General features: G+C 43.9%; 4 protein-coding genes across 4 annotated transcripts; 2 read left to right on the top strand and 2 right to left on the bottom strand.

Moving 5' to 3' along the window:
• Nucleotides 1-92: 92 nt before the first annotated feature.
• On the top strand, nucleotides 93-3,377 carry LOC105690199 (myrosinase 1-like). The gene is made up of 8 exons (XM_012407815.4): nucleotides 93-474; nucleotides 594-703; nucleotides 810-943; nucleotides 1,027-1,360; nucleotides 1,521-1,863; nucleotides 1,942-2,086; nucleotides 2,176-2,420; nucleotides 2,499-3,377. The coding sequence occupies exons 1-8, from the start codon at nucleotides 401-403 to the stop codon at nucleotides 2,680-2,682; spliced, it is 1,569 nt and encodes a 522-aa protein (XP_012263238.2). The 5' UTR covers nucleotides 93-400; the 3' UTR covers nucleotides 2,683-3,377.
• Nucleotides 3,378-3,461: 84 nt separating this feature from the next.
• LOC105690201 (myrosinase 1-like) lies at nucleotides 3,462-5,711 on the top strand. Its single transcript, XM_012407817.4, has 8 exons — nucleotides 3,462-3,603; nucleotides 3,686-3,783; nucleotides 3,891-4,024; nucleotides 4,099-4,356; nucleotides 4,437-4,620; nucleotides 4,698-5,053; nucleotides 5,118-5,365; nucleotides 5,448-5,711. Exons 2-8 carry the CDS (start codon nucleotides 3,690-3,692, stop codon nucleotides 5,569-5,571), a joined length of 1,398 nt encoding a protein of 465 aa, XP_012263240.2. The 5' UTR covers nucleotides 3,462-3,603; nucleotides 3,686-3,689; the 3' UTR covers nucleotides 5,572-5,711.
• Nucleotides 5,712-9,669: 3,958 nt separating this feature from the next.
• LOC105690204 (UDP-glycosyltransferase UGT5-like) lies at nucleotides 9,670-12,034 on the bottom strand. The gene is made up of 5 exons (XM_012407830.3): nucleotides 11,357-12,034; nucleotides 10,898-11,268; nucleotides 10,602-10,824; nucleotides 10,223-10,442; nucleotides 9,670-10,122 (listed from the first exon to the last, which is right to left on the bottom strand). The coding sequence occupies exons 1-5, from the start codon at nucleotides 11,832-11,834 to the stop codon at nucleotides 9,825-9,827; spliced, it is 1,590 nt and encodes a 529-aa protein (XP_012263253.2). The 5' UTR covers nucleotides 11,835-12,034; the 3' UTR covers nucleotides 9,670-9,824.
• A 757-nt stretch (nucleotides 12,035-12,791) lies between these two features.
• On the bottom strand, nucleotides 12,792-15,670 carry LOC105690205 (UDP-glucosyltransferase 2-like). Its single transcript, XM_012407831.3, has 5 exons — nucleotides 14,388-15,670; nucleotides 13,944-14,314; nucleotides 13,563-13,785; nucleotides 13,275-13,494; nucleotides 12,792-13,209 (listed from the first exon to the last, which is right to left on the bottom strand). The coding sequence occupies exons 1-5, from the start codon at nucleotides 14,857-14,859 to the stop codon at nucleotides 12,912-12,914; spliced, it is 1,584 nt and encodes a 527-aa protein (XP_012263254.2). The 5' UTR covers nucleotides 14,860-15,670; the 3' UTR covers nucleotides 12,792-12,911.
• Between the last annotated feature and the right edge of the window lie 9,185 nt (nucleotides 15,671-24,855).

Here is a 24,855-nt window from a genome sequence, read left to right as displayed (position 1 = left end):
GGCGAGATACACCGAGATTGTGGTGTTGAAACAGACCAGTTTGCAATTACGATACCAGATAAATCTATCGCCCTTTCGATAATTTATATCTCTTGCGACTGGAAAACTACATATTTTGAAGAGCAAAAGTCACAGAGCTTTGAAAACGACGGGAGTGCTAAGTCGCTGACAACGTTGTTGTCAACAGCTGAAACGCAGAATTCGTTTCGATAAAACAGCAGATGAACGGCCTTCCACTTTAACTCTGTTTTTTCGTCCGTTTCGCGAGTATTCTGATTCAATCAGTCGTTCGCACTGCACGAGCTCTGCAATATCTTTCGGATAATTACAGTGGATACGAACGCCGAGATTCACCGAGCTTGAGAAAAAAACAGACGAATCTATCGGAATGTTTTAGTGGATGTGTAACAATTTAGTCATGGAGTACGTAAAATTTTGGATCCTTGTGTTCTGTACCTTTACAACGATTTCGCAGTAAGTTACCGCAATTTTTTCATAATACGAGGCGGAGAGAAGCGGTTTCCGAACGAATAGTAGTTCGTTGATCTTCGATTTCGTTATTTCTGTTTTTTTTTTGTAATTTTTATTCTCAGCACTTCTGCCGAAAGTGACGAGGACGATGACTATCTGACATTTCCACCGGGATTTCGCTTGGGTGCTGGCGGAGCCGCCTATCAGATCGAGGGTGCTTGGAACGTCAGTGGTAAAGAGAACGGAGAATTCATTATTTGTTCATAAGAAATTGGACGGTGAATCACTCGTTCGCTGTTTTACGACACATTTGATTCGAGCGAAAATTTTTCTTCCAGGCAAAGGCGTGAGTGTTTGGGATACTTTCACCCACACGTACCCGCAAAATATCAAAGACGGGAGCAACGGTGACGTCGCGTGTGATTCGTATCACAAGTACAAGGAGGACGTCCGATTGGTGAAAGAAATCGGAGTCGGTAGACTTGTGAAATATGACTTTCAAAGTTCGTCGATTTTACCTTGTACAACAATTTTCCAATTTTCTTTCCCATCTAGTTGAAATACTACCGATTCTCACTAAGCTGGACGAGAATTTTACCAACCGGTTATCCAAACGTGGTCAGCAAGGATGGACTACGTTACTATAACGATCTAATAGACGAATTACACCGCAATGGGATCGAGCCGGTTGTTACTCTTTACCACTGGGACCTACCGCAGGTATTGGAAGACCAGGGCGGCTGGACCAACGACGAGGTGGTCAACTGGTTCGGCGACTACGCCAGGATAGTTTTCACAGAGTTCGGACCGAAGGTCAAAATATTTACGACGATAAACGAGCCCACGTCATTTTGTAGAGAAGGATACGGACATCTCAACAGAGCTCCGAGTAGGTCGAGAGATCATCTGATAAATATTGATATTGCTCAGAATGCGAAGTGACCGTTACGAAAATATGTATTATCCTAGAGCACTGAAATACCGGTAAAAACGTACCTGTGTACTCAATTTGTCCCGAACGTAAAACTGACCTGCAGTTTCTCCACTAGACAAGGATCTGGATCCGTGCGGAACTTACCTTTGCGGTCACAATGCCCTCAAAGCTCACGCTAGAGCGTACCATATTTATGACCGAGAATTTCGCCCCACGCAGAACGGAAAGATCGGGATAGTCTTCGCGTGTCCTGGACAAATAGCGAAAAATCCTGGTGACGAGGCCACCGTCGACACGTATTATCAATTCACCTGCGGGTGGTTCGCGCATCCGATATATTCGGAAGAAGGCGATTACCCTCAAATAATGAAGACCAGAGTTGCCAAGAACAGTTTCGACGAAGGCTACTTCAGATCGCGACTTCCCGTCTTCTCACCAAAATGGATCGAATACATCAGGTTGAACCTTCATACGTTCGAACTAGATTCAAATCAGTTCACACACGTTTGACATCGATTGATTTTTTCACTTGCCAGAGGTACCGCCGATTATTTTGGACTGAACCATTACACCTCGGTGCTTGTTGAGGAAGCCCCGAAGGAACGAGAAACTATTTTGGATACCGGAATCCACGCGAGCGTTGATTCGAGCTGGCCTGACACGGCTACGAGTTGGCTGAAGGTCGTAATCATTGTTGTCCTCGAGTTTGTTTCAAAATCGAAATGGTGAGTCAAATACTGAAACGAAAACCCATCCATTCTTGTGTTTAGATCGTGCCTTCCGGCTTCGGAGGTATTCTCAGAAAGATAAGAGATGAATACAACAACCCTAACGTCTTCGTTCTCGAGAACGGTTGCTCGGACAACAGAACAACACTTTCCGACACTCAACGCATCGAATACTTCTATTCGTACCTAAAAGAAATGATCACTGCGATCAAACGGGATGGTTGTAACGTAACCATGTACTCGATCTGGAGTCTTCTCGACAATTTCGAATGGAACGACGGCTACGCGTAAGCAAATTTTATCGCCAATTATATCACATCTGGTTACACGTTATATCATGCTTACGTCCTATGCTCAATCTACAGAGAAGGATTCGGGATCGTACAAGTTGATTTCAAGGACCCCAACAGAACTCGAACACCCAAGCTTTCCGTCGATCGGTGGAAAGAAGTCGTACGAACCCGTAAACTTCAACCTTTGAATCCTACGATCGAAGACGCCTCGGAGTTATTTGGACACCAAGGACGGAAACGATCGGCAAAATGCTAGCCGTAGTTGTGAAGAGGATTTCTGACGTAACGCCGGCTAAAAATATTTGTCACGTACACGACTCAGCTACTCTTTTCGGGACCTACGGCAGCGTTTTTAAAAATATCAGGCATATTCGAATCATCTTTTTGTAATAGGCGTTTGTCCATATGAACGCACATTGTCGACGATCCGGCGATAAGTAAACTGGAATTGAAAGCTCTGTAATTGTTTGAATTCATCGAAAACTCGTGATTCCACGAGTTACGACCTGTTGTTTTACTCCTCTTATCTAACCAAACTCACAATCAGTTTTGTCGGAGCTGATTTTGACCGCCGGGTCTGGCCACCAACGTTAAAAAAATTCGAGTGGTTACGACGAAGAGCTGACGAAGTCAAACAAATCGCCGGAATAGATTAGAAATAAGTCATTCCCTGACTACGAACGCCACGCCGCGAAATTCAGCGATAGTCGGTACCCAAGCGTAGAACATTATAAACGCTGAATAGAATAACTTTTATGTTTTGCGTAATTAATGATATTATAATTTGCCGGTAGATGTTGAGTTGTGTCGTTGAACTTCATTAAATTTTTGCGAATGTTTTTCTGCGATTCGGTTATCTGTAACATATTCGGTGTGGGTTTGACCATTGGAAAGGTTCAACGATTATTGTCGGTCGGCTGATTAATTAAAAATAAACATTATCTAATCTAAGGCTGAGATTAATTAATTTCTCGATATGCGTACCTAATTGCTAATCTTTCACACCGATGCTGCGATCAAATTATGACACCAATACAAACTTGAATTGCAAGAAATCTTCACACTGACATGGAATTAATTTCCCCACCCAAGCGTAACTCAACATACTTGCAAGTAGGGACTCTGATGACATTCGGTTACACAAACCATTGAACAGTCGTGATTGCTGCTGTAGAAGGTAAGTAGCCTGAATACTAACGGGATGGGCTTCAAAAATTGATTTTTTTTAAATTCAACTCTGTTCAAATATCGATGTTCAGAACAATGGGGAACGCCGAATACTCCGTAATTCCCAAAGGATTCAAACTTGGAGTTGGAACATCAGCTTATCAGGTAGAAGGTGGCTGGAATGAAGGAGGTGAGCACGCTTCGTACTCCTGTAACATCTACATCATGTTTGCATCTAGTTAATAATGCATACATACAACAGGGAAACCTTCTCATCAATTTTTCTTTGATTTTCAGGAAAAGGAGAAAGTATTTGGGACCGTCTGATCCACTCAAACCCTGATGTCATCCAAGCCACATTCAACGGTGACGTGGCTTGCGACTCCTATCACAAGTACGAGGAGGATATCCAATCGGTGGCAAATCTTGGAGTGCGTGTATTTCAACTGTTTTGAAAACGAGACGAATCGTCAGATTCTTTTTCATACCAACCTTTCTTCCACAGGTGGATTTTTACAGATTCTCAATATCTTGGTCCCGTATTTTGCCCACTGGATTTGTAAACAAAATTAATCCGGAAGGAGTTCAATATTACAACAATTTGATAAACGGATTAATCGCTCGCGGCATCGAGCCGGCAGTGACCATATACAATTGGGACCTACCACAACCCATTCAAGAATTGGGAGGATTTCTTAGCGAACAATTCGTCGAACACTACGTGGACTATGCTCGCGTGTTGTTCGAAAACTTTGGCGACAGGGTCAGCAAATTTTCGCTAACGATTTTCTCTTCACTACCGTGTCCAGCGAATATCGGAGTTGGAAGTCTGTCGTTTTTCAGGTAAAAACTTGGTTCACCTTCAGCGATCCCCTGACCATCTGTAGAGACGGATACGGCGGTGGAGGTTTGCCACCGAGTATCGAATCTTCCGGTATGGGGGATTATGTTAGCGGACAAAATCTGCTCAAGGCCCATGCCAAGGCTTATCGATTGTACCACGAATGCTTCCGAAGCGAACAGAAAGGTAAAACTTTCGCGAAATCTTTCAACAATCTTTCGATTGTCAATCGCGAATCGCTCGACTAATTCGTCATTTTTTAGGTCGCGTGTCGATCATTCTCCAGTTGCCCCGATACCAGGGGGATTCTTCGGAGGAATCGGGACTGGTCGAAAAATCACGACAGTTCACGTTCGGTTGGTTCGCTCATCCGATTTTTACCGAGGAGGGCGACTATCCCCAGGTCATGAAGAACGATATAGCGCAGAAGAGCGCCCAACAAGGATTCCTCAGGAGTCGACTCCCTAAGTTGGACAGATATTGGGTGGATTTGATCAGGGGGAGTGCTGATTTCATTGCAGTAAACACTTCCACAGTCACGATCGCTCCTTCGAATCCGGACTCCGATTATGTTTCGTGGGAAAATGATATCGGCGCGAGTCTCAGCGACGACATAAAGGTACGAACAACGTCGATTGTTCGACGTGGAATGGCATTTTCAGAATTTCGTTTTCTTATTATAGGAAAATTCAGTCGATTTTAGAGACGTATTTCGCTGGGTGAAGAATGAGTACGGTGATCGAGAGATAATTGTGGCAGAATCTGGATGGGCCGAAGGTGCAAACTCCGGTCTAGAAGATCACGAGAGAATTCGATACATTCATCAGTATTTGACAGAGTTATTGAAGGCGATCCATATCGACAACGTAAACATCACCGGTTACACTTACTGGAGTTTGATGGATAAATTCGAATGGCGCGAGGGATTCGAGTGAGTTTCATTCGTTCGATTCAAATTAAAATCGATGTGCAAAGAGTGCACCTCACTGATTCATTGACCGAACTGTTGATAGGGTGAGAAGTGGTTTGTATCACGTGGATTTCGAAGACCCGGCCAGACCTCGCACGATGAAAAAATCGGGAGACTACTTCCGCGAATTAACTTCGAAACGCAGACTACCGGAAAATGTGAATTAAGAGCTCTTCGGTAAGGACATCCTGCGCACCTTGAAATAACAAAAGCTTCACTGGATGTAGAATTAATTTGCGAAGTGAGGTAAGCGAACGGTCATTCGTTTACGGAATAAATGAAGCAGTTGCTTTTGTTAGAAATAAAACCTGGTCCACCGACGTTCAAAAGCCGTCGGAGTCTTTCCTCCCTCCAGAGAAATCATTCTAATGCTCTTTATACCTCGCACGCGTTCTTTCGGCGGATAAGCTCGAACCCTTAAAGAGACGGCGTCCAAAATTCATCGACGGGTGACCTCAAATGGACCCGAGTTTACTATCTCGCTTCGCGATAATGTAAAACCTACCGTGGGAAAACCCGAAATCCTCGACCAAGGGATGATGATGCCGAGACGATACTTCAATATTTTTTACACCTACATAAAAATCCGTCCGAAATGCTTCGAATTTCTGATAATTGTTCTAGGAAATTAAAACGCAGACACTCGCCGGATTCTCAGAAAGGTTGCAATAAAAAAGATCCGTAGATGCCGAAAATACTCACGACCCACGCAGATTCCCACGCAGGACATCGATCGGTTGTAGAATGACCGGGGATTTCAAGGGTAGCCGAAATCAACCGTTTTCGAGTACCGTGAACCCTCGGAAAATTTTCCCGAACGAGCAAAAAAACAAAGGTTTCAACTTGATTATTTTTAGATTGGAGTCAATATTTTCTTTGCGGCTACGCGTGTGTGGAAATTTTTTTTAGAAAAATAATTACCTACCGGTAGCTACAGAGTCTTTACTGTCCGTAACGGAGTTAAAGACTCGGAATACCTTTGAAACTTTGCCGGTGTATCGGTATGTGTATCACTTAAAATTTCCGAGGGTAGTTGGCTTCGATCTAATTCGATTCGCCATCTTGTCCGAAGTTCATTACGCTGGTTGGAAATACAAAAGAAAAGGGTAGGCAGCTACGGCAATGTCATTAACCGTCCTCGGGTAACGTGATTACCGTGTCCATTCAAACGAAAGCAAAGAGTTTCCCTCGGCTTGCTGCAACCACCCCGTAGTAACTTCCGTCGACTTGTGAGGGTCAACGAACCGTTACCGTTGCTCGTCGAACTAACGGATATATTTTTCGTTATTCGATTACCGCGAACGGCAAGGTGTTCGTTAGACACACCGGATAACGTGAATCCGCAAAGCGGATCGCTAACACATGTATTCGAGATGAAGGAAAACATGATTTTTATGGTCAAATTATTCCGCCCTTATCCACTTCGCTCGGATATCAAAATTCGACAGTTTAAGATTGGTGGCATCGCGCGGTCGGTTTACAAACTTACCAAACTTCTCGTGTTTTTTCGGTAAGAATATGAGGTCCAAGTTTATATCTCTCGATACACGCTCGACCGAACGGACTACTTGACTTCAGGAAAGTTCAATCCGGTATCGGAAAAAGGTTGATGTATTTATCCGACATTTTTGCCTCAACTCCGAGGCAGTTACATGTATCGGCAACTTTTCCAACGTATACGGTAAGTACTCGATCCGAATTGTTGCTATTCACTTCTAGAGCAGAGATGAAAATCTGCTTGTTTTTTTTTCTTTTTTTTTTTTTTTCCCCCCCCCCATCCCACACGCAACTATTCAATGTCATCATTCGATCCGTGTAACCATCTCTGCGACAACCGCCCTATACCGCGCAGCTCGAATCCCCTCGCCTCGTTTTTCGCCTGAGAGATTGCGAGCCCCGCATAACTCGATTTTCGTACAACTATCGTACACCATTACTTGCCGGTACACATAAGCGCCGACTAGAACTATAACTCCGAATAGTCGACGAAGAGGTTCGCCCTCCCCCATAAATCAAACCAAGCTTTACTCATGCACCCATATGATGGGGCTCAAATACGACCGATGGAATATCGATGGAAATTCTAACGCAGGCGGAGACTGCGCGTACGATTTTCCGCTTTTCTAGAAAAGGGACATGGTTAACCGTTGTTTGGGATTTATTACTCCTCTGCAAATGATCCCCGCTTCGACCGAAGCCAAACCGTTGGTATCATGATCTAGCCATAATGTACGAGACGTGTAACAGATCGCGTCTTATTTTCTCTCAATTTATCGTCGGATTTTCATGATATTTTCTCCCTCTCGCTCCCTCTCTCGCTTTCTCACGGGTCTGGTGAGCAATTTTGGTAGGGAATTTTAGCGGGACTATGTTCGGTGAAAGAAACGAAATTTACTTTTATCACTCTCAGCGGGCTTCGCAATATCTACCTATTACTCGGTCCTACCGCAGACTTCTTCGACGCCCTGCTCTTATACATACATATATCATCCACCGGCCTACGCACTCTTTTTAAAGAACCCTCGGGCGGACCTGACGCGCCTACTAATGCCTGAAATTTTTGTATTTTCATGTCCCTCTGGTCCCTCCGTACATCGAAGAGATTCGTTATTCGAATAACTACGACGTGTTCGGATGTTTTTCACTCGTGGCAACTACCTCGATTCGCGCGCACACACGCGCGTAGCGTAGCGTCACGAGTCCGAAGACGTCTGGATCAGCAGACGTCCATTGTCGCTGATTTTAGATGAAACCGGCACCAGAAGTAGTACTTCAATCTGGTTCGAAATCTTCGCCTCGGTTCGGTTAAGTTTTCGCGAATAGGTGGCAGACACCCCGTCCAATTTCCTTGCATTCTTCTACTCTCCCTTTCCACCCTTTATTTGGCAAACGGTCTGGAATTTTCGAGGAAAACTTCTCGATTGGAAAAGTACCGCATTAGCGTTCTCTGTAGTGGCTCTGGGCAGAAGTATACCCTACATCGCTTTTGATAAGCTCGAGGTTCTCCGCGCCGTTGTATACCTATGTATACATACATGGAATATCCTAATTGTGATGCGGCTATGGTATATTCAGCGGTTCTTCAATTCACGCTCACGCCTTCAGAGCTATATCTGAGTTTATCGAATATACTAATGCGATGGAATCCCGAGAATGCATTTCGGACAGCTCGAACGCTTCCCATCTCTGGATTCCGCAGTCGCGTTCAATCGTTGACATCCCGAAGCGCGCGCTAATCCTTGTTATCCTCCGTATCGCGTGCCTTAAATGCGAAATTACATTACTGCAAAGAAAAATGATACGTCGCTCGGCGATTTCCACTCTGATCGGGATTACGATATCACACCGCATCGTAGAAGGGCCGAAGATATCGATCGAACCCGATACGCCGTCCGCCGTTGGAGTATTTTGGAAAAATGTCATTAGGCCGTAACGAAATACCGAAATACCGATCGAAATGCAATTAAAAAAAAAATCAGAAGAAACAACTTGTGAGGGTCAAACGATCGTTGTAACCTCACCCTCGTAATTATCGGCACCGGACTCGCATTCGCCGTGGGGTTTTCGATTCTCGTGGTACAACACGCTCGGTCGAACCGTCGGCACTAAATCGAGAGGAAAGTTCACCGGGCCAATTATATGATACCACCGATCGTTTACGTCCGAAACAATGCAAGTATTATTTACGGATTTCGCGGTCCAATAAAGAAAGATATATCGGGAATGAAATACATTTTTCTTCCCCTTTCCGAAAATGACGCCGAAACCGACGCCGACATTGGGGCAAGCTCTAATTTCAGAACTGACCAACGGCTCTTGGGTCCCTACAGTATTGTAACGTTATATCTCGTGTAACTTACAACCTACTTCATACGAGGGCGGTACGAGTTACGAGCTCCCTAATAAAATACGTAATTCATACGTACCTCAATTACGGAAGGAAAACAGGATGACGTATACGTTCGTTTGTTTATTACGTTTGAAAATATTGATCCAACGATCAAATCAACACCGAGTGTATGTACATCTTGAACAGCGAGATTAAGTAAAAAGACAAAAATAAAGAGCAGATGGCCTCTGCTTGACACGAGTTTATAGAAACACGAGACTAATTAACCTGGGGAGGGGGAAAACTTGAGCAATATTTGTTGTTTTTTTTTTCATTCTGGAAGGACAAGCAAATATCACCTCATTGAAATTGTCATCTGAGTAAAGAATCTTCGATTCACCCAAGTATTTGCCGAACTAACACCTATAAACAAATGTTAACATAAATTACTTCAATTTATTGATCCATAGACGCAGTGTTGACTGATATATATATCGATCGTCAATTCTGCCTATATTTGCACAAGTTTGTTATTACGATTCAAACAGTCGATACAAAAAATTTTTATCGCAGTCTAGAGGACTGAGAATCTCAGGATGTTTTTCGTTTCGTTTCAGCCGAGTTGTATCTGCGTATGGCGGATACGCAGGAAAGCAAGCGGTATAATAAAAATAATAAAAAAATCGAAACTAGAGTACATCCGGAAGATATAAAAGCAATCAAGTCCATGTCTTGTCGTTGGTACCACGGCGTGTCAGCTATGATACAATGCAAATGCGATCCACCCCTGTGACGTATAATGTGTTCCGTCCACCATATTCCGTTTTCCAACAGATCTTGCGAGTTATCGATCCAACGTTTTCGTAAATTCACCATATTCTCTTTGTAACTGAACCTCGGAAGAATTGAAACAGTTTAGATTAAATTCATACGACTAGTATTCGTTCGTAGTATGAAAGTTTTTTCTTTCTCAGAATCTTGTGAGTCACCTGCTATCGAGTGTTACAGCAGTGATTGCGTCCACCAGACTTTTCTCATCTAATTTGGCCACTTCCAATTTCCTGGCCACCCCGAGAGATACTAGTTTATCAATCTGCATCTTCTGATCCGCCCAAGTAGGTATGCCAATCAGAGGAACGGCGTTAGATATTGCCTCCTCCGTGCTCTGAACACCTCCTTGATATATGAAGGCCTTCAGATTCGGATGCGCTGGTGAGAATATTCCAGATATTGTTAATTAAGCTCTATTGTACTCGATCGTAAGACGATCAAAGAAGAATTCTTTGTTTTCGAAAACAGACGCGTCTGGCAATTAGGAGAAAAAAAAGTGTTATCCCGAGTGAAATGAAAATATTCTCTTCTAATTACCAAGAACGGCTTGCTGTGGGACCCATTTCATGATGAATACATTCGGAGGTAGCCCTGGAAGAGACTCGTCTTCGAATTTCCAGAGTACTTTGAAGGGAAGTCTCGAAAAGACCGATAATAAAGCTTCCCGCACTTTTGACGATAACATCGTACTCTTCATGTTAGTACCTAGACTCATGTAAATGAACCCGTTTTCAGAATCGTTCAAAAATTCGCCAAGTCTCTGTAAGGGATAAAAATGAAAGAGGCGGAACTCACAGAATACAGAAATTTCTCTTTGAAAATTGCGAATATACCTGCGGCAGCTTGTCCGTTCGAGTGTCCAAGTGAAAACTACCGATATTTATAATTTTCGGAACATTCGGTTCCGCGAAGGTGGCCGATGTACGTCGATTGACAAAAACTAAACTGACATTCGTCTCGAGTTCGGATAGATCCGGAATATCAGGGCCAAGATATTTTTTGGCGATAGCTTCCTGCGACTTCGTATGCAAAGTTTTATAATAATATAGAAACTTCCAGAAAGAAAAAAAGGTGACAAGTCTACGCCAAAAACTCTGGGGTTGATCAGCGGTATAAATTTCCCAATTCGAAGGGTGGGAAGGCAACATAGGATCGCCCAACGAATACTTGATGTTTATCGTAAGTCCGGCCATAGGTGTCATGCCTTGACAAAATATAAAAAAAAAATAATTCATCCGTCACAGATGTTCAATGAAACTTTCATTCGGTGATAAATTAACTGACTCGCTCACCAATAATCGGAGCATCGAACCGTTTCGCCAGAGGATAAAAGGCGGGCCAATACAACAATTCCAGGAGTATTAAATCAAATTTCTCGTTCGCATTGGCGGCGTATAGTTTCTTGAAATCGGGATGTTCGAAGATTTCCACCGTTTGAAGGTTCAGACCCTCACTTATATCCGGAAATAACGCCGGCCAGTCCGTAAAGTCCGCTATATTCACCTTGAGGTTGGATTTGTAGAGATGACTAACGTCGATTTCGGTGTAATTCTTCAATTTTGGATCATTCATTGGATCCGTTGTAATGGCTACGATCTCATGACCTCGCTTGTTCAAGGCTAAGGTCAGCCCGCGAAAGACAATCTGATGGCTGAACGAAGCACGAGAGCAAATACTGAGGATCCTGTACCCATTTCCGAATTGAAGAAGGCTCAGGAAACAAATCGCGAAACTATAAACGATCGCGTCCGTGGCGAACATCGTGTTCATGAAATTATAACGATGTACACTACCGTCTGCTTCCAGTCAGCTTTTTATGTATTTGACTTGTATCGATGAATATTTATTTACATTTGTAAGTAATGCGTTTGCGCAGTTTTATCTCATTTACGTAAATTATGGCCATAGAAAACATGGGGAACAAAAACGATACAGTCAAACGAAACACCTGCGTTCACAATTCCAACTCCATTGACTCTAGACTAATTTCAAACTTATTACTCGGCGTGATAAAAAATCCATGATGGGTTGATATAGCATCGGAGTCGCACCGTTGATGATTTTCAAACTCTCGACTCCGAGTTCACCGTCTTGGAAAGCTTCACGCGTAACTTGTCAGTCGGATAAACAACTAAACTTATTTATTTATTTATTTTTTTTAATGGGCACAAAAAAGGTGAAATTCTATAAATGAAATAGACTGTGAGGTATGTGAGGTTTAGTAATTAATGTTGCTAACGATAAAAATATTTAAAATACTTCTTTTCTAGTATTTTCAAATGAAATATCGCGATAACGCTTTTTCATTCATATGTATGTATTCGTGTGTATGAACGAGAATAGATAACGAACGTCTGGACATAACTATGCAACGGGAGGGTCTAGCACTGCCGAACCTCCGATATAATCTGTGCCGCCGGCACATGTCGACTTTGAAAAGAATTTTTTCATCTTTTGGTTTTGAATTATCTCCAACAATACCAAGCACACGAAAAATCGTGCTGTACGGTATATATTCCATTCTATGGATAGTCGTTTTTGTCATTCAACCTTGGATGGATCAATCTTCAAAACTGCACGTTGGATACAGAAATAATGTGCGCATAACAAGCATACCGTTAATTCATTGAGGTGAATAGTGAAAACTGAAACAGCTCTTTGTCCGCGAGAGTTCAACTAGCAATAAGTTTTGACATTGATGGAATACTCAATTTTTCACGCACGTCATGGCTTACGAAGGTTAGTCTTTATCTTATGTTTGACTTGGATTTATCAGTACGATAATTTGAATTACATATGGGACTTGATGGGCCGTGTCAACCGAAAGATAACGATCGATTCTTCGGATCAATTTCGCTTTTTAGCCTCATCAAGTGATCGTCTTGTGGACGAGCCATTCATGTAAATTATGCACTTGTACAATACGATCAAAGTTACGAATAAAACTGTCGTAAACGTGGCGGTAATAAAGGCCACGATGTCCATGTCATTTTTCTGATACCACGGGTCGTCAGCTGTAGATGAACGCAAATACGGAGTGCCTCTGTGCCGAATCACGTGCTCAGTCCACCAAATAGCGTTCTCCAATGGATCATTCGGTCTATCCGAAATCAGAGATTTCAAATTCAGCATATTCTCCTTGTAACTGAAACACAGACAACGGTTAGAGCGGGATAGATATTTGAAGAGAAAAAAACATAAACGAATTACCTTCCGTCGGTCGTGACTGTTCGTATCGCTTCTAATAATTCTTCTCTTTTCAATGTCTTGATCTCTATCATCTTTGCGACACCGAGCTGGACCATCTTTTTCACCTGCATGTCTTGATCTCCTATCACCGGTAAACCGATAAGCGGAACCCCGTTGGATATCGCTTCCTCTGTGCTCTGAAGCCCTCCCTGATATACGAAGACCTTCAAATTTGGATGCGCTGACGAAGGAGGAGATAGAAAATATAGCTGAATTTTTTATCGGAGGTAATTTCGGTCTGTTCAATACCTAGAATAGCTTGTTGTGGAAACCATTTCATGATGATCACGTTATCGGGCTTATTTGGAAATTCATCGTCGTCGAATTTCCAAAGTACTTTGAACGGGAGTTGCGAAAACGCGGCGACGAATTCAGCTCGCATTTCATCGGTCAACATGAAACTCTTCACATTTGTTCCAAGACTCATGTAAATGAAACCCTGAGTTGCTTCATCCAAAATTTTCCTGAGCGACTACAAACGAAAATCATGTACCGTCACATTGCATTTTGTTTTCAAATCTGCCCGAATACCGCAAAACAGATCGAAGAAAGTCCAAGTAGCCGCTACTGATTGCGAGAAACGTATTTCGAAATATTAATCCTACAATACCGACAATTAGTGCTACGTACCTCCGGTAAAGGTTCGAGTTTTTTCGATATGTGGAAGCCGCCAATCGGTATGACACCGGGTACGGTCGGTTTGGTGAAGGACAACGGTACCTGCTGATTGACGAATATCAAAGAGATATTCTTCTCCATTTCAGCAATGCTCGGCACGTCGTTTCCAAAATACTTTTTGGCGATCCTCTCGTTATCCGGTATCCAAGTAGTTCGATGAAAGTGAATATATTTCCACATCCTGATGAAATTACTGAGCCTTGGCCATAGCGAATAGCTGCTGGAGTCTCTGTTATCGAGTTCCCAGCTTGACGGATGCAAAGATAGAATGGGTATGCCCAACGAGTACTGAGTAGGAAGCGTCAGACCCATGGATGTGATACCTACGGGAAATAATGGTAGAGATTGTTTCTCATCAATGCTCGTCCGACATCGTTCGATTCTTCGTCTGTTTACCGATTATCGGAGCATCGAATCGTTTGGCCAAAGGTAGAAGCGCACCGCTCAGAAGCAACTCAATCAACACGAGGTCGAATTTCTCACCGCTCCCCGGCGAGTACAATCTTTTCACCTCCGGATGACTGAGGATGGTTTCGGTTTGTTGAGAAAATAAAGCATGCATTAACGGTAAATTGTCCTCCCAATTGATAGCTCCTCGAAGCATAACGTGATCGAATATCTTGAAGCCCTCGTACAACACGTGTAAGTCGATTTCCGTGTAGTTCTTCAAAGCGGGATCTCTGACCGGATCGGTAGTGATAACAACCAACTCATGACCGCGTTTATTCAAGGCTTTGGCCAGGCCTCGGAAAACTACTTGGTGGCTGATCGAAGGTATGGGAAATACACCGAGTATTCTGGCACCGTCTCCATGCTCCACGATGCCCGTGAACAGGAAAATAGCAACAGCGAAGAACCTCCACAACATTCTGTCGATCCCACTAGTTTCAAGTACCGGCTTTGACTGGTAATGACGTGTACGTCTAAAAATCCAACAGCCAACGGAGCTGACTTCCTCGATTCCAACCGGTCGATCAATGTTTCTCTTTCATTTCGAAGTAACAAAAAAACTCATCACGTGATTGATCGTAACTTCACCTGCGCGTGAGCGTAATTATCCCGTGGGCTCTATCTATCTGTTGGTAATATCTGTACTTGGACTGAGATTAGAGTGACACCAACGGGAAAGAAACTCAAGATTCGGTACACATCTCTCTCAATCAATCAACTGTGTACTAGACAAACCGAGAAGGTGATGTATTACGATTATCAGAAGTTAGTGCGTCATAAAAACCGTAAGTATTATCGGATCATGCGCATACATATTAACACCATCCAGCGATAACCATTGCTCTCGAGCGTGATCGCATCACGATCCAGACCTTATCACCGAATACCGCAGACCGCGTAGTTCTTGCGTAGCGACCTAGGATTTCATACGCCCAAACCAACGATAAATGGTATAAAAATAACGAGTCCGAGAAAAATCGAAGTGATCCAACATTCCTAGTTCGGCTTCTCCGAATTTTATTCTCAATCGGTACATTTCTCGCTCTGCGTTAATTTTTCAAAAGCATAATGAGATGGAAATCACAGTGAAGAATGTATTCGTGAGACCTCATCGGTATCAGCTTCAAAAAAATCTCATTTACATTGATTCATAATTTCAACGGAAACATCGTGCCTCCTTTGATGTCCGTCAACAGCGCGTACTCCGAACATTTTATCGTCTCGCGACGATGCTAATATTATGTGTTTACGCGCAACAATTACACAACAAAATTTTATCTCCCGTATATTAACCGACGGATGTGCAGATTGCAGAGTAAATTTCAACTGATCTACTAATTGAATTCACGCATATTATGTGATAATCGTTAATGACATCATAGGTAATGGGGTACATGCAGGTCACGACCACTGCGAGCCCGATTCTTTTTATTATTTTTCTGACGAGCGTGAAAAGAGATAAGAAAAAGCTCAGAGCGGTATATGGCGGCACGGAAGACGTGTGGAAGTAAACTGTACTTCGCCAATTACGATACCGCAAAAATTTTCAGATAAAGTCGGACCGATAACCGTGACAATTTATTGCGAGACATTTATAAGCCGCGCGACGCATCCGATGCGGAGTTTATCCGTTTTTAAGCCACGAGGTATCTCAGGGACGCAGAATCCGGCGATGGGTGCATCGACACGGGAGCGAAACTTTTGATTACCGTCGGGCTCATATAGAACTCCCTCAATTCGGCGAAGGATAGTGCAACAGCTCCAGAGAACTAGATACGTTTGTTCGGGGAGTAAGTCCCAAACTTGGTCGGACTGAATCCAATCAAGAGATACCTACCTACCTACCTATTCCGGAGTCTCGACGTTTCGAGCTTCCCAAGTCCTCGTGACCATCTTTCGGTAAACCGATCCGATCTCCTACCAAGCAGTAACTCGGAACTGCGTTATAATACCTCCGACAGGATTCGATTTCAGATCAAACAGAGGCTCCCGACACTCTTAGCTTTCCTATCGCGGCGTATTTACGGATTCCGTGCCACCGGGGTATCCCCCCGATCCTGGTACACTCGAAAGCAACGCGTCGCAGTCAACGCGAGTTCAGCTCCGCGGCGATGATCTGGATCAATTCTGGCACGCCGGACGATCGATTGCAATCGATCGGAGAAAAGTGGATATCGCATCGTTGACACGCGCCGCGTCCGACGGCGGAATTCATCGACGCGCGTCGTGATTATTAGACGGGGGGAAACAGGCGTTGCCACGTTCGAACGAAGTTTTCGACCTCGTTGGAAAACCCGGGAGGGAAAGTATTTCTGAACTTTATCGGGAGTCTCCTCGTTCGAGGGTTCGTCTCGAAACCGAGCGGTTTCCCAACCGGCTATTAGCTGTTAATGTTCGTCATCCGAACTTTGGAGATTTCGTACCTCTGTTGGGTGAAACAAAAAAAGAGATAATAAAAATGCGGAAGAAGGTAACGCCCAAGTTCTCCGTGTGCGTTATGTGTGGTACGGTTTCACACCGATCGTAGATTTTGAAAAGTACGTTATCACCGGAGGAGTAATCCTCAGTTTTTGATCAAACAGCGACGTCATTTCGCGGATAATCCCCGCGTATAACGTGTACTATAAAAGGCTTTGTTATTTGCACGGGATTCCGGCGAAGCGGTTTCAGGGTAGAAAAGGGGTATCTAATTTTACATTGTCACGCGTTCTTTCGAGAGCAGATTGAATTTCAAGCGTAGTGTAAAACGAGTTATCTCGAATGTTCGATCTATCAAAATTCCCGCGAACATCCCTTGGCTTCGCGGCGCAGAGACATCGCACCCACCCTTCGATCCATCTCCCTGAGCATCAGAGACTATACCTAAATATACGTTATCTAGATTCGAGCGAGAGGATGGAGAATCACCGGAAACCGGTAAATTCCCTGAGAAATTCCTTGGAATATCTCCAGGAATTCTTCAGGTCCACCTGTCCCGACAATATACATCCAACGGTTAATGAACCGGAAGTAATCGCTCAGATTTATCACCGTACACGTAATTAGCCTAATTTTTTTATTCGACTCGCAATTTCTTCGCGAACATATCACTGCGAAGATTTGCTATACTTGTTATATGTTATACGTACTCGTAGTGAGATCACGAGTCAACGTCTGAATCTGATTACGGTGCTGTGAGATCATTCAAAGTTTATTTCGAGCAGTTTTTTTCTCGACGACAAGCGAATCATCGAGATAACAAAGGTGAAATTTGGCGATGATCGCGACGCGATCAACGCGATTAGGTACAACGTATGTACATACTTTGGCAAATTCGAATACTAGGAATGGCGTACCTAATCCAAGACATTTTCTGAAATTCTTGGAATAATTTCGAGGAGAATTACAAGGCCGATTTAGCAACGTACGCCCGCCTATAGACGCGTAACGAGTCAACGATCCGTAGAACCTTCGTGCTCGCTGTCTCGCGATGAAGTGAAATTCTTCGTAAATCTCGCTCCTTATAACAATTTGGTTTCCTCGATCGCTGAAGTTTCGGTATCGATCGTTTCCTCCCGATCGAGAAAAAAAAAAAAAAAAAAAAAAAACAACCACGGGAGCGCGCAGATCGATTTCACGCGATTAGCGCGGGTCACGGTCAATTTGCAGTCGGTAATATGCAAACGGCAGAAGTGAAACTGGCGGTTTTCGGTTTAAAAAGTGAAATTCACTCGAAAGTAAAAGCGACTAGTCGAGTGTGGAGAAACAATCCAAAAAAAAAAAAAAAAAAAAAAAAAAAGGTGGCCCCAGGAAAGACAGAGACGAGACATTACCGGTAAAAATACCGCGCACAGACCTCTATTTGGCAACAACTGCACGAGGTTTCAGAAAATATACAATCGTTGAACGTTGCAGAAGCGAACGTGTAGCAGACTTCGTCATTTTCAACCGAGCCCGAGTAGCAGGCGGTGTCCAGATGTGCGTATAAAAAATATTCAGACCAGCATTATTCCGAAAAATAAGATAAAAAGAAAAAAGGAGGAAAACTTTGAGCACGGATCCTCCGGGCCTCTTCCGTTTCCCTAATAGAGGAGAAAAGAAAAAAAAGTCGACTCTTCGAGTTGACGAAAAAGAAGAAGAAGAAGAAAAAAAAAAAAAAGTAGTACACGAAATCGCGATTGATGGGGTATTTTGTGAGGGACAAACATGAATAAGAATGGGATCTTGAAATTCAAATAAGAGTCGACAGCTGTCTGATAGCGGTATGGCGTAGGGTGGTTTGGTTTCGGATCAGACATTAGATAGGTGAGCAATGACACGGACGATTACACCAGTCGGTGACTCGACTCCTCTTTCGATCTTACTGTGTAAACAGATGCTACGTTCAGCTTACCGATGGTTTTCTGTAAGAAGTAGAGCTGCGCATGCATATTCTATTTATCTTCTATCTCCTCACATCTGTGACCAGGCTGGTCTGGTAGTCTGCCAACCTCGAGCTTATACGATCGATTATTCTTTCTTTTCTTACCTCCTCCCATTTTCCCCCCGCATACTTCGTCCGATGGAGTAATTGCGGGCGCGCGTCAAATTCGCCGCACGTGTTTATCGGCTCCGGTGGGTGTGCGCGCGTAGTGCGTAGTTCGTCGGGAACGAGACGCCTATTGAAAATATTATCCTTACACGGCCGACTGTTGAGCGGACGAAAATAACGCCGGTTAAAATTGATCGACGGCAACTTATGAAAATCTATACCCGTTGTACAGCCTCGGAGATGTAATACGTTCTCGTTATAACAAAGCGATAGGCAGTTACGGCGGTAAACTGATTCGACACGCGAGGCTTTGTTGAAAGTTACCTGTAATTAATACCGACGCCCTGCAGCGGCGTCTCTCCGCACCTGAGGAATACCGCGAACCGCTATGTAGATAGCACAAAAACTGTCTTACGGTTTTTCACTTCGTTTCAATTTTAATTTCGATTCTTCGTTCTCTCGTTTACTCGGAACGGAATGGAATCGATGATCGTCTTCACGGTGTATCTACACGGTGCCAATTTTGCGGGGCTGCTATTGACTCTGGTTTATTTTTTGGGCGACGATAGGCGATAGGGTTGGTAAGAGGAGCAGAATTCCGGGTGGGCGGGCGGAGAGGGGGAGGGGGGAGGGGGAGGACCGCGACGCTGTGTCGCGCATACGAGATTAGCGCCGTAATGCCAAATTGCGTTTCTCCGGTTCTACCTCAGAGGGGAATTCCTTCTGAAAATGCAACCGCAGAATCCCGTTGAATGCAACCGGTATAATTGCGGGCAGAGACATGTGCCGTTCTCAGAGATCCCTCTGTCCTTGACTCCTCCCCCTCTTTTCCTCTTTCTCATCTCATCCCCCGGAGCTAAGGCCACCTCGCATTCCATCTCTTCTCTTATACGTGGCTCTCCTATATCGCCCGCGGAACGGGCGGAGGAATGAACCCTCCCTCATTCGCATACAAATCGTCTGGTTGTCCTTCGTGCCAAGCCAAACCTCCCCGCACTCTATGAGCCGCCAGATTAGAGAATTGAATTCTCCTTTTACTAACCATTCTCTTCCTTATTACTCCGCTGATCCGAATCTCCTATTATAATAGTATCGTATCGTCGCAGACGACATTTCGTATTAGAATCAAATTCTCGGGATATCTGTATGCCGTAGCGTTCGTCGTGTACATACTTCCCTGCCGCCGCTGCAAACTATTTCGTAGGACTGAGGATTACGTCGGGAAGCTCATACTTATAATCATCCGACTGAAAGCAGTTCTCCATCACTGCAGCTATTACGATATCTTCGAGTATATTCCACTCCACATTCGGACTCACCGAAGATATGATTTTAATAATTCCAACGTAATGCTGTACAAACAAAACAAGGTTGTGAAAAAAATTGCATGCGTCAAAAAATCGTTAAATTTGGGGTCGTTGGCGCAAAGGTGCGTCTCTTCGTAATACGGCTTGCCAGGGAACTTGATAGTGATGTGAAAAGATTCCGAAAATGATCTCAACTAATACACCCTCCGTCTAGAGTCACCCTAAGTAGGTTTTCTTGGGAAAATTTTCTACGGTCGCTACTTTAAAATAAGAAGTAAAATTACTCGTAGTATTACGAGCTGCGTGACCGTCGCACGTTTACGAAAGCAGATGCTATAGAAGTGAGTAGGTGTACGTATATACGTATATACGTATACAGTTGATAACCTGGCCTACCTCCGTGCCATTACTCGGAGACTTTCCCTTTCCCTTTTTCATCCCCCTCCTTCTTGGAAACCGAAAGAGAATTTTACTTTTAAACTTTTTATACGATCCCTCTGCCTGGCACCCACTGTACTTCCTTTCGCAGTCTATAGATTACGAACCCTCCTTCGCCCCTTCGCTACAAGTATATATCCACACAAATCAGACCGAGTCTATTTTCGCTTTGATTTATTCACATATTTATTCATTTATTTCTTTATCTATTTATTTATTTGTTTATCCGACTATCGATTCTGTCAACTGTCGTCTGGCTCTCCTCGTCTATTATTAGACATTTTCCGAAGATCTATGGTTTGGAACTAACCTTGCGACCTCTGTTTGACCTCGAAAATTATTAATTGCGATTTATCTAGTGTTCTACCAGACGACCGGGAGAAAGGAAGCCGCTATCCCCCGTGGCCGAGCTTTTTGACGTATCTACGGTATGTGATATATATATTTAAATGTCCGTACACGTTTTCTGCGAATCTATGTTGGGGACATGTGTTACATACATGTACACAATGTACATGTGTGTAACGTTTAAGGCTGTTTATATCTCGGGTATAATTAAGAGGACCCGCTTAGCCGGCTCGTTTGGGGAGCGAGGCACGGCCTGGTACATCCTTAGACATGCAAACTGTTACCGTACGACGTACGTTCCAACTCCCATGACCCTAACAACAGACGATTCGTCGCCGCGACCGCGACGACGGATTCCCTGAATTATCGTTACTTAAATTACCCCGGACGGATCTATCCACAATTCTCGAGGAAATATGGCGCTCCGTAGCGAAGAACATTTGATCCCTGGATCTAAATCAGTTATAAACAGCGGTTATTGCGCTTAACGATCGCGGGAATATAGAAGCAATAATCATCTTTGAGGGGGTTCGGGAACACGAAAGTCTATTTCCCGTTCCACTGTTGTAACGGCGCATTTCAAAAAATAGTTGCGTGGAATAATTTCACTACGCTCTAACAACGGAGTTCAGCCATTACTGGGAAAATAATAAAGTTCATTAATTTCGGTGCGGTGAAAATTTTATTTAATACACCAGACCATTTTCGTTTCCAGGAAGATGAAGTGGTTACACGGCAAACTGCTGCACGGGAAAACGGCTTCGTTCGAGCGTCGTCGTCCCACCCTTGAAATCTCGAAATGGGCATTCCGTAATACGTTACGGCTTCGCGCGGTGGTAAAGCCGGCTCAGATTGAAAAGTGGACTCTGAAGAGAAAAAAACACGACGGGGTTTTTAACCCCAAAGCTAAACAAGCCTTCGCCGTAATAAAATTTCGTCGACGCGTGCAGCTAGTGGTTTATCAACGGTCGTGCGCTGAGGTTCGAAAAATAATGGCCTTATGATATCGGGCGGCTGGACAATCACGTCACGATGACGTGTGGAATGATATCGTCAGATTTCGACGCGTCGGAAATTCGGCCTTCCACTTAATTCCGTCGGCGATACGTCGGCCGTCGCGGCGGTGACGGGGGCGGGGGCGGGGAGGGCGGTATTCAATCGGGGTTGAATTATTCGCTTGGTGAAAAATGCCCGGTCTGCGGCGAATGATGTACATAATAAAATATCAATACTGTAAAATCCCCTGCAACCAATCGGAGGTCGGTTACGCCGACTACGGCAGGGGGATGTATATGTATAGATTCGGATAGTAAATCCGATCACTCGTAAAAATCCCGAAAGTAATTTATAACAATCATGTCAGCCCATTACTCGTTATGAATGACCCATCGCATCGCGAAATAACGTAAAAAAAACGGTGACGCGACCGAACCCGTCCTGATCTCGTAAATCTCATAAATCCCGGATGGTTATACGGGCCGCGGAGTGCCGCCCGTGTGTTCGCGTACGGGTTTGTAATAATTAACATAGGATGATGCTTGATATAAATTACAATTATAATGATTTACTCGACGCGATATTCCCTACGTTAACATACATACCTATACACCGCGTACATGTACGTACGTAGAGCCGGGTGTCCCCACGACCCCTTCGCTCAGCGGCGGCTCTTTCCGGCATCCACTGAATAAACATGTCCCTCGGCTAACCCGGAGAAACATGCCACACCGTACCGCCGACCACCGACACCTACGTCTAAATCCTTATCCTTTTCCAGTCAACCGAGGCGAATCTAAACCTCGGAAAAGTCACCCCGGGATGACCCGACCGTCTGACTAACCAGACTTTGCTTCGAGGACCGACGTCCCCTCGGGGTGGTCAGCCTGTGGGAGTAACCCCGACGTATAGTTCAAAGTTCATTTTCACACCCAAACGAATGTATGCGAGGACTGCTCCCAGCCTATTTCAAAAACACATCGGGATTCGGGTGAGCTGATTCGTTATCAGGATATTACCGCGGGGTCGGAGAAATGGCCGCGATGATTCTGTTCTGGTGGGATGAATCTCGCCGCAGCAAACTCGAAGGAGATCAAAGATGAGAAGATTGCAGTATTCTTCCCCTAATAATAACGAAACTTTCGAAATTCAAATCGTGACTTTTTCCAATACCGTCAATCGGTCGATGAGCCTCGACTTTTTATTCTCACGAGCGGGACTAACGGAGCGACGACGATGTGCCGAAGGCCACGTATAGGTGGTAGTGAATGGGAAGTTAAGTAAAGATATAATCGTGGAGCCGGTAAATTCACAGCCATCGTAACTCACGCCGAAACATCAGCTGCAGTCAAAACGCTTTGGGATTCGATGAGGGTCATAGGTGATCCCAGATCCTGCAACAGCGGTAACAGCTGTATTGAAAGCCCTTTTCCATCGTTGAACTTCAGTTCCGCCATTACCCAAATGTCAAAAGCATTCCTTTCTGGGCCACTTATTTGCCCGGCGCATTTTGCTCGGCATTGGCTAGAAACCTGCGAATCGTAGGTAATCTTTGTGAAAATATATATATGAGGCATTCCACGTCGGACGAGCCACTCTTACCGAAAGATTCTTTGAACTCGATGAAACTTTTCACGAATTACAACTGAATTGAGCTCAGAATTAATCCCCTCGAGATATCCGTGATTTTTTACTTTTGGAATCCATAAATTGGCCATAACTCGATCAGTTTCACCGATGGATCAAATTAACTTGCGAATTTGGATTCCGGAGCTGAATTCACATCGGAATACCACAGAAAATCAAAAGAAAGTTGTCAAACTTTGACCCAAATTTTGTCAAAAATCTGAAACTGTAGGGGGGGCATTTTTATGGCTCGTTAAATTTTGATTCGATTAAACAAAGAAGGGGAAAAATTTTTTATTAAGTTAAAAAAATATTTTGGAAAAAGTGGCCAGCTTACGTCGAATGGCCCATATACACGACATACATACATGTATATTTCTCCGTTGTTGCGGGAGTAATTTTTAAATTATTACAATTTATTGCTAATCAAAAAAAAATACATGGTATTCATCCGTACGAAAGAATTCTTATTGCCAATCGTTGCTCTCGCTGCTAATTCGACGTATGCAAAGTCCATATAATTTGGCAAAGCAATGGCGAAGAGGGACGAGATAGCCTGCGGGAAGGAGAGGAGAGACGGGGATCTGCAGGAATGTTTATAGCGCGTTCTGCATTCCGTTCGTTAAAAAAGTAACGCGATATCAAATTGCATATTCACCCTCGTATAAACTGCCTCGACTCTTTTCCCAATCAGGGGAATTTGACCTCGCCTGACCCTGCGCCAAACCCCGGCCGGCACCCTCCTGCTCAACCCCCTCACCCCCCCCGCGGTATCGCTCGCGAAGCGCCAATTTCATTCAATATTACTATCCAGACGATCCGCACTTTTTACTACGCCACTAGCTAGATTTTAAATTCACATTTGCACGTAGTCTCGTATAGAGAATCTCCGTATATTTCTTGCCGATGGATTCTTTCGGCTTCTTTTTTCTTTTCGATTCATTTTTTCTCTTCCTTTTATCTCTCTTCCTCTCGTCGGAAATCCCGTGTACCCTATCATTTCGCAGATCGCTCCGAGAGATTCACTTGAAAATTGACTCACTTCTTATTATGCATAGAAATATTACAAACGACGTTATGATACATTCTTCACCGTAGAGCGTAGTAGTTGAAATTAGCTATCGAAACGAACGAGTTTCACGATCGAGCTCGAGTTTGTCGATTTTTTCCAACCATTAAAATCTCGACC

This window comes from Athalia rosae, chromosome 5 (assembly GCF_917208135.1).
Source record: "Athalia rosae chromosome 5, iyAthRosa1.1, whole genome shotgun sequence".
Taxonomy (NCBI): domain Eukaryota; kingdom Metazoa; phylum Arthropoda; class Insecta; order Hymenoptera; family Athaliidae; genus Athalia; species Athalia rosae.
Note: the sequence above shows the minus strand (reverse complement) of the source record. Positions and strands in the feature narration are given on the sequence as shown.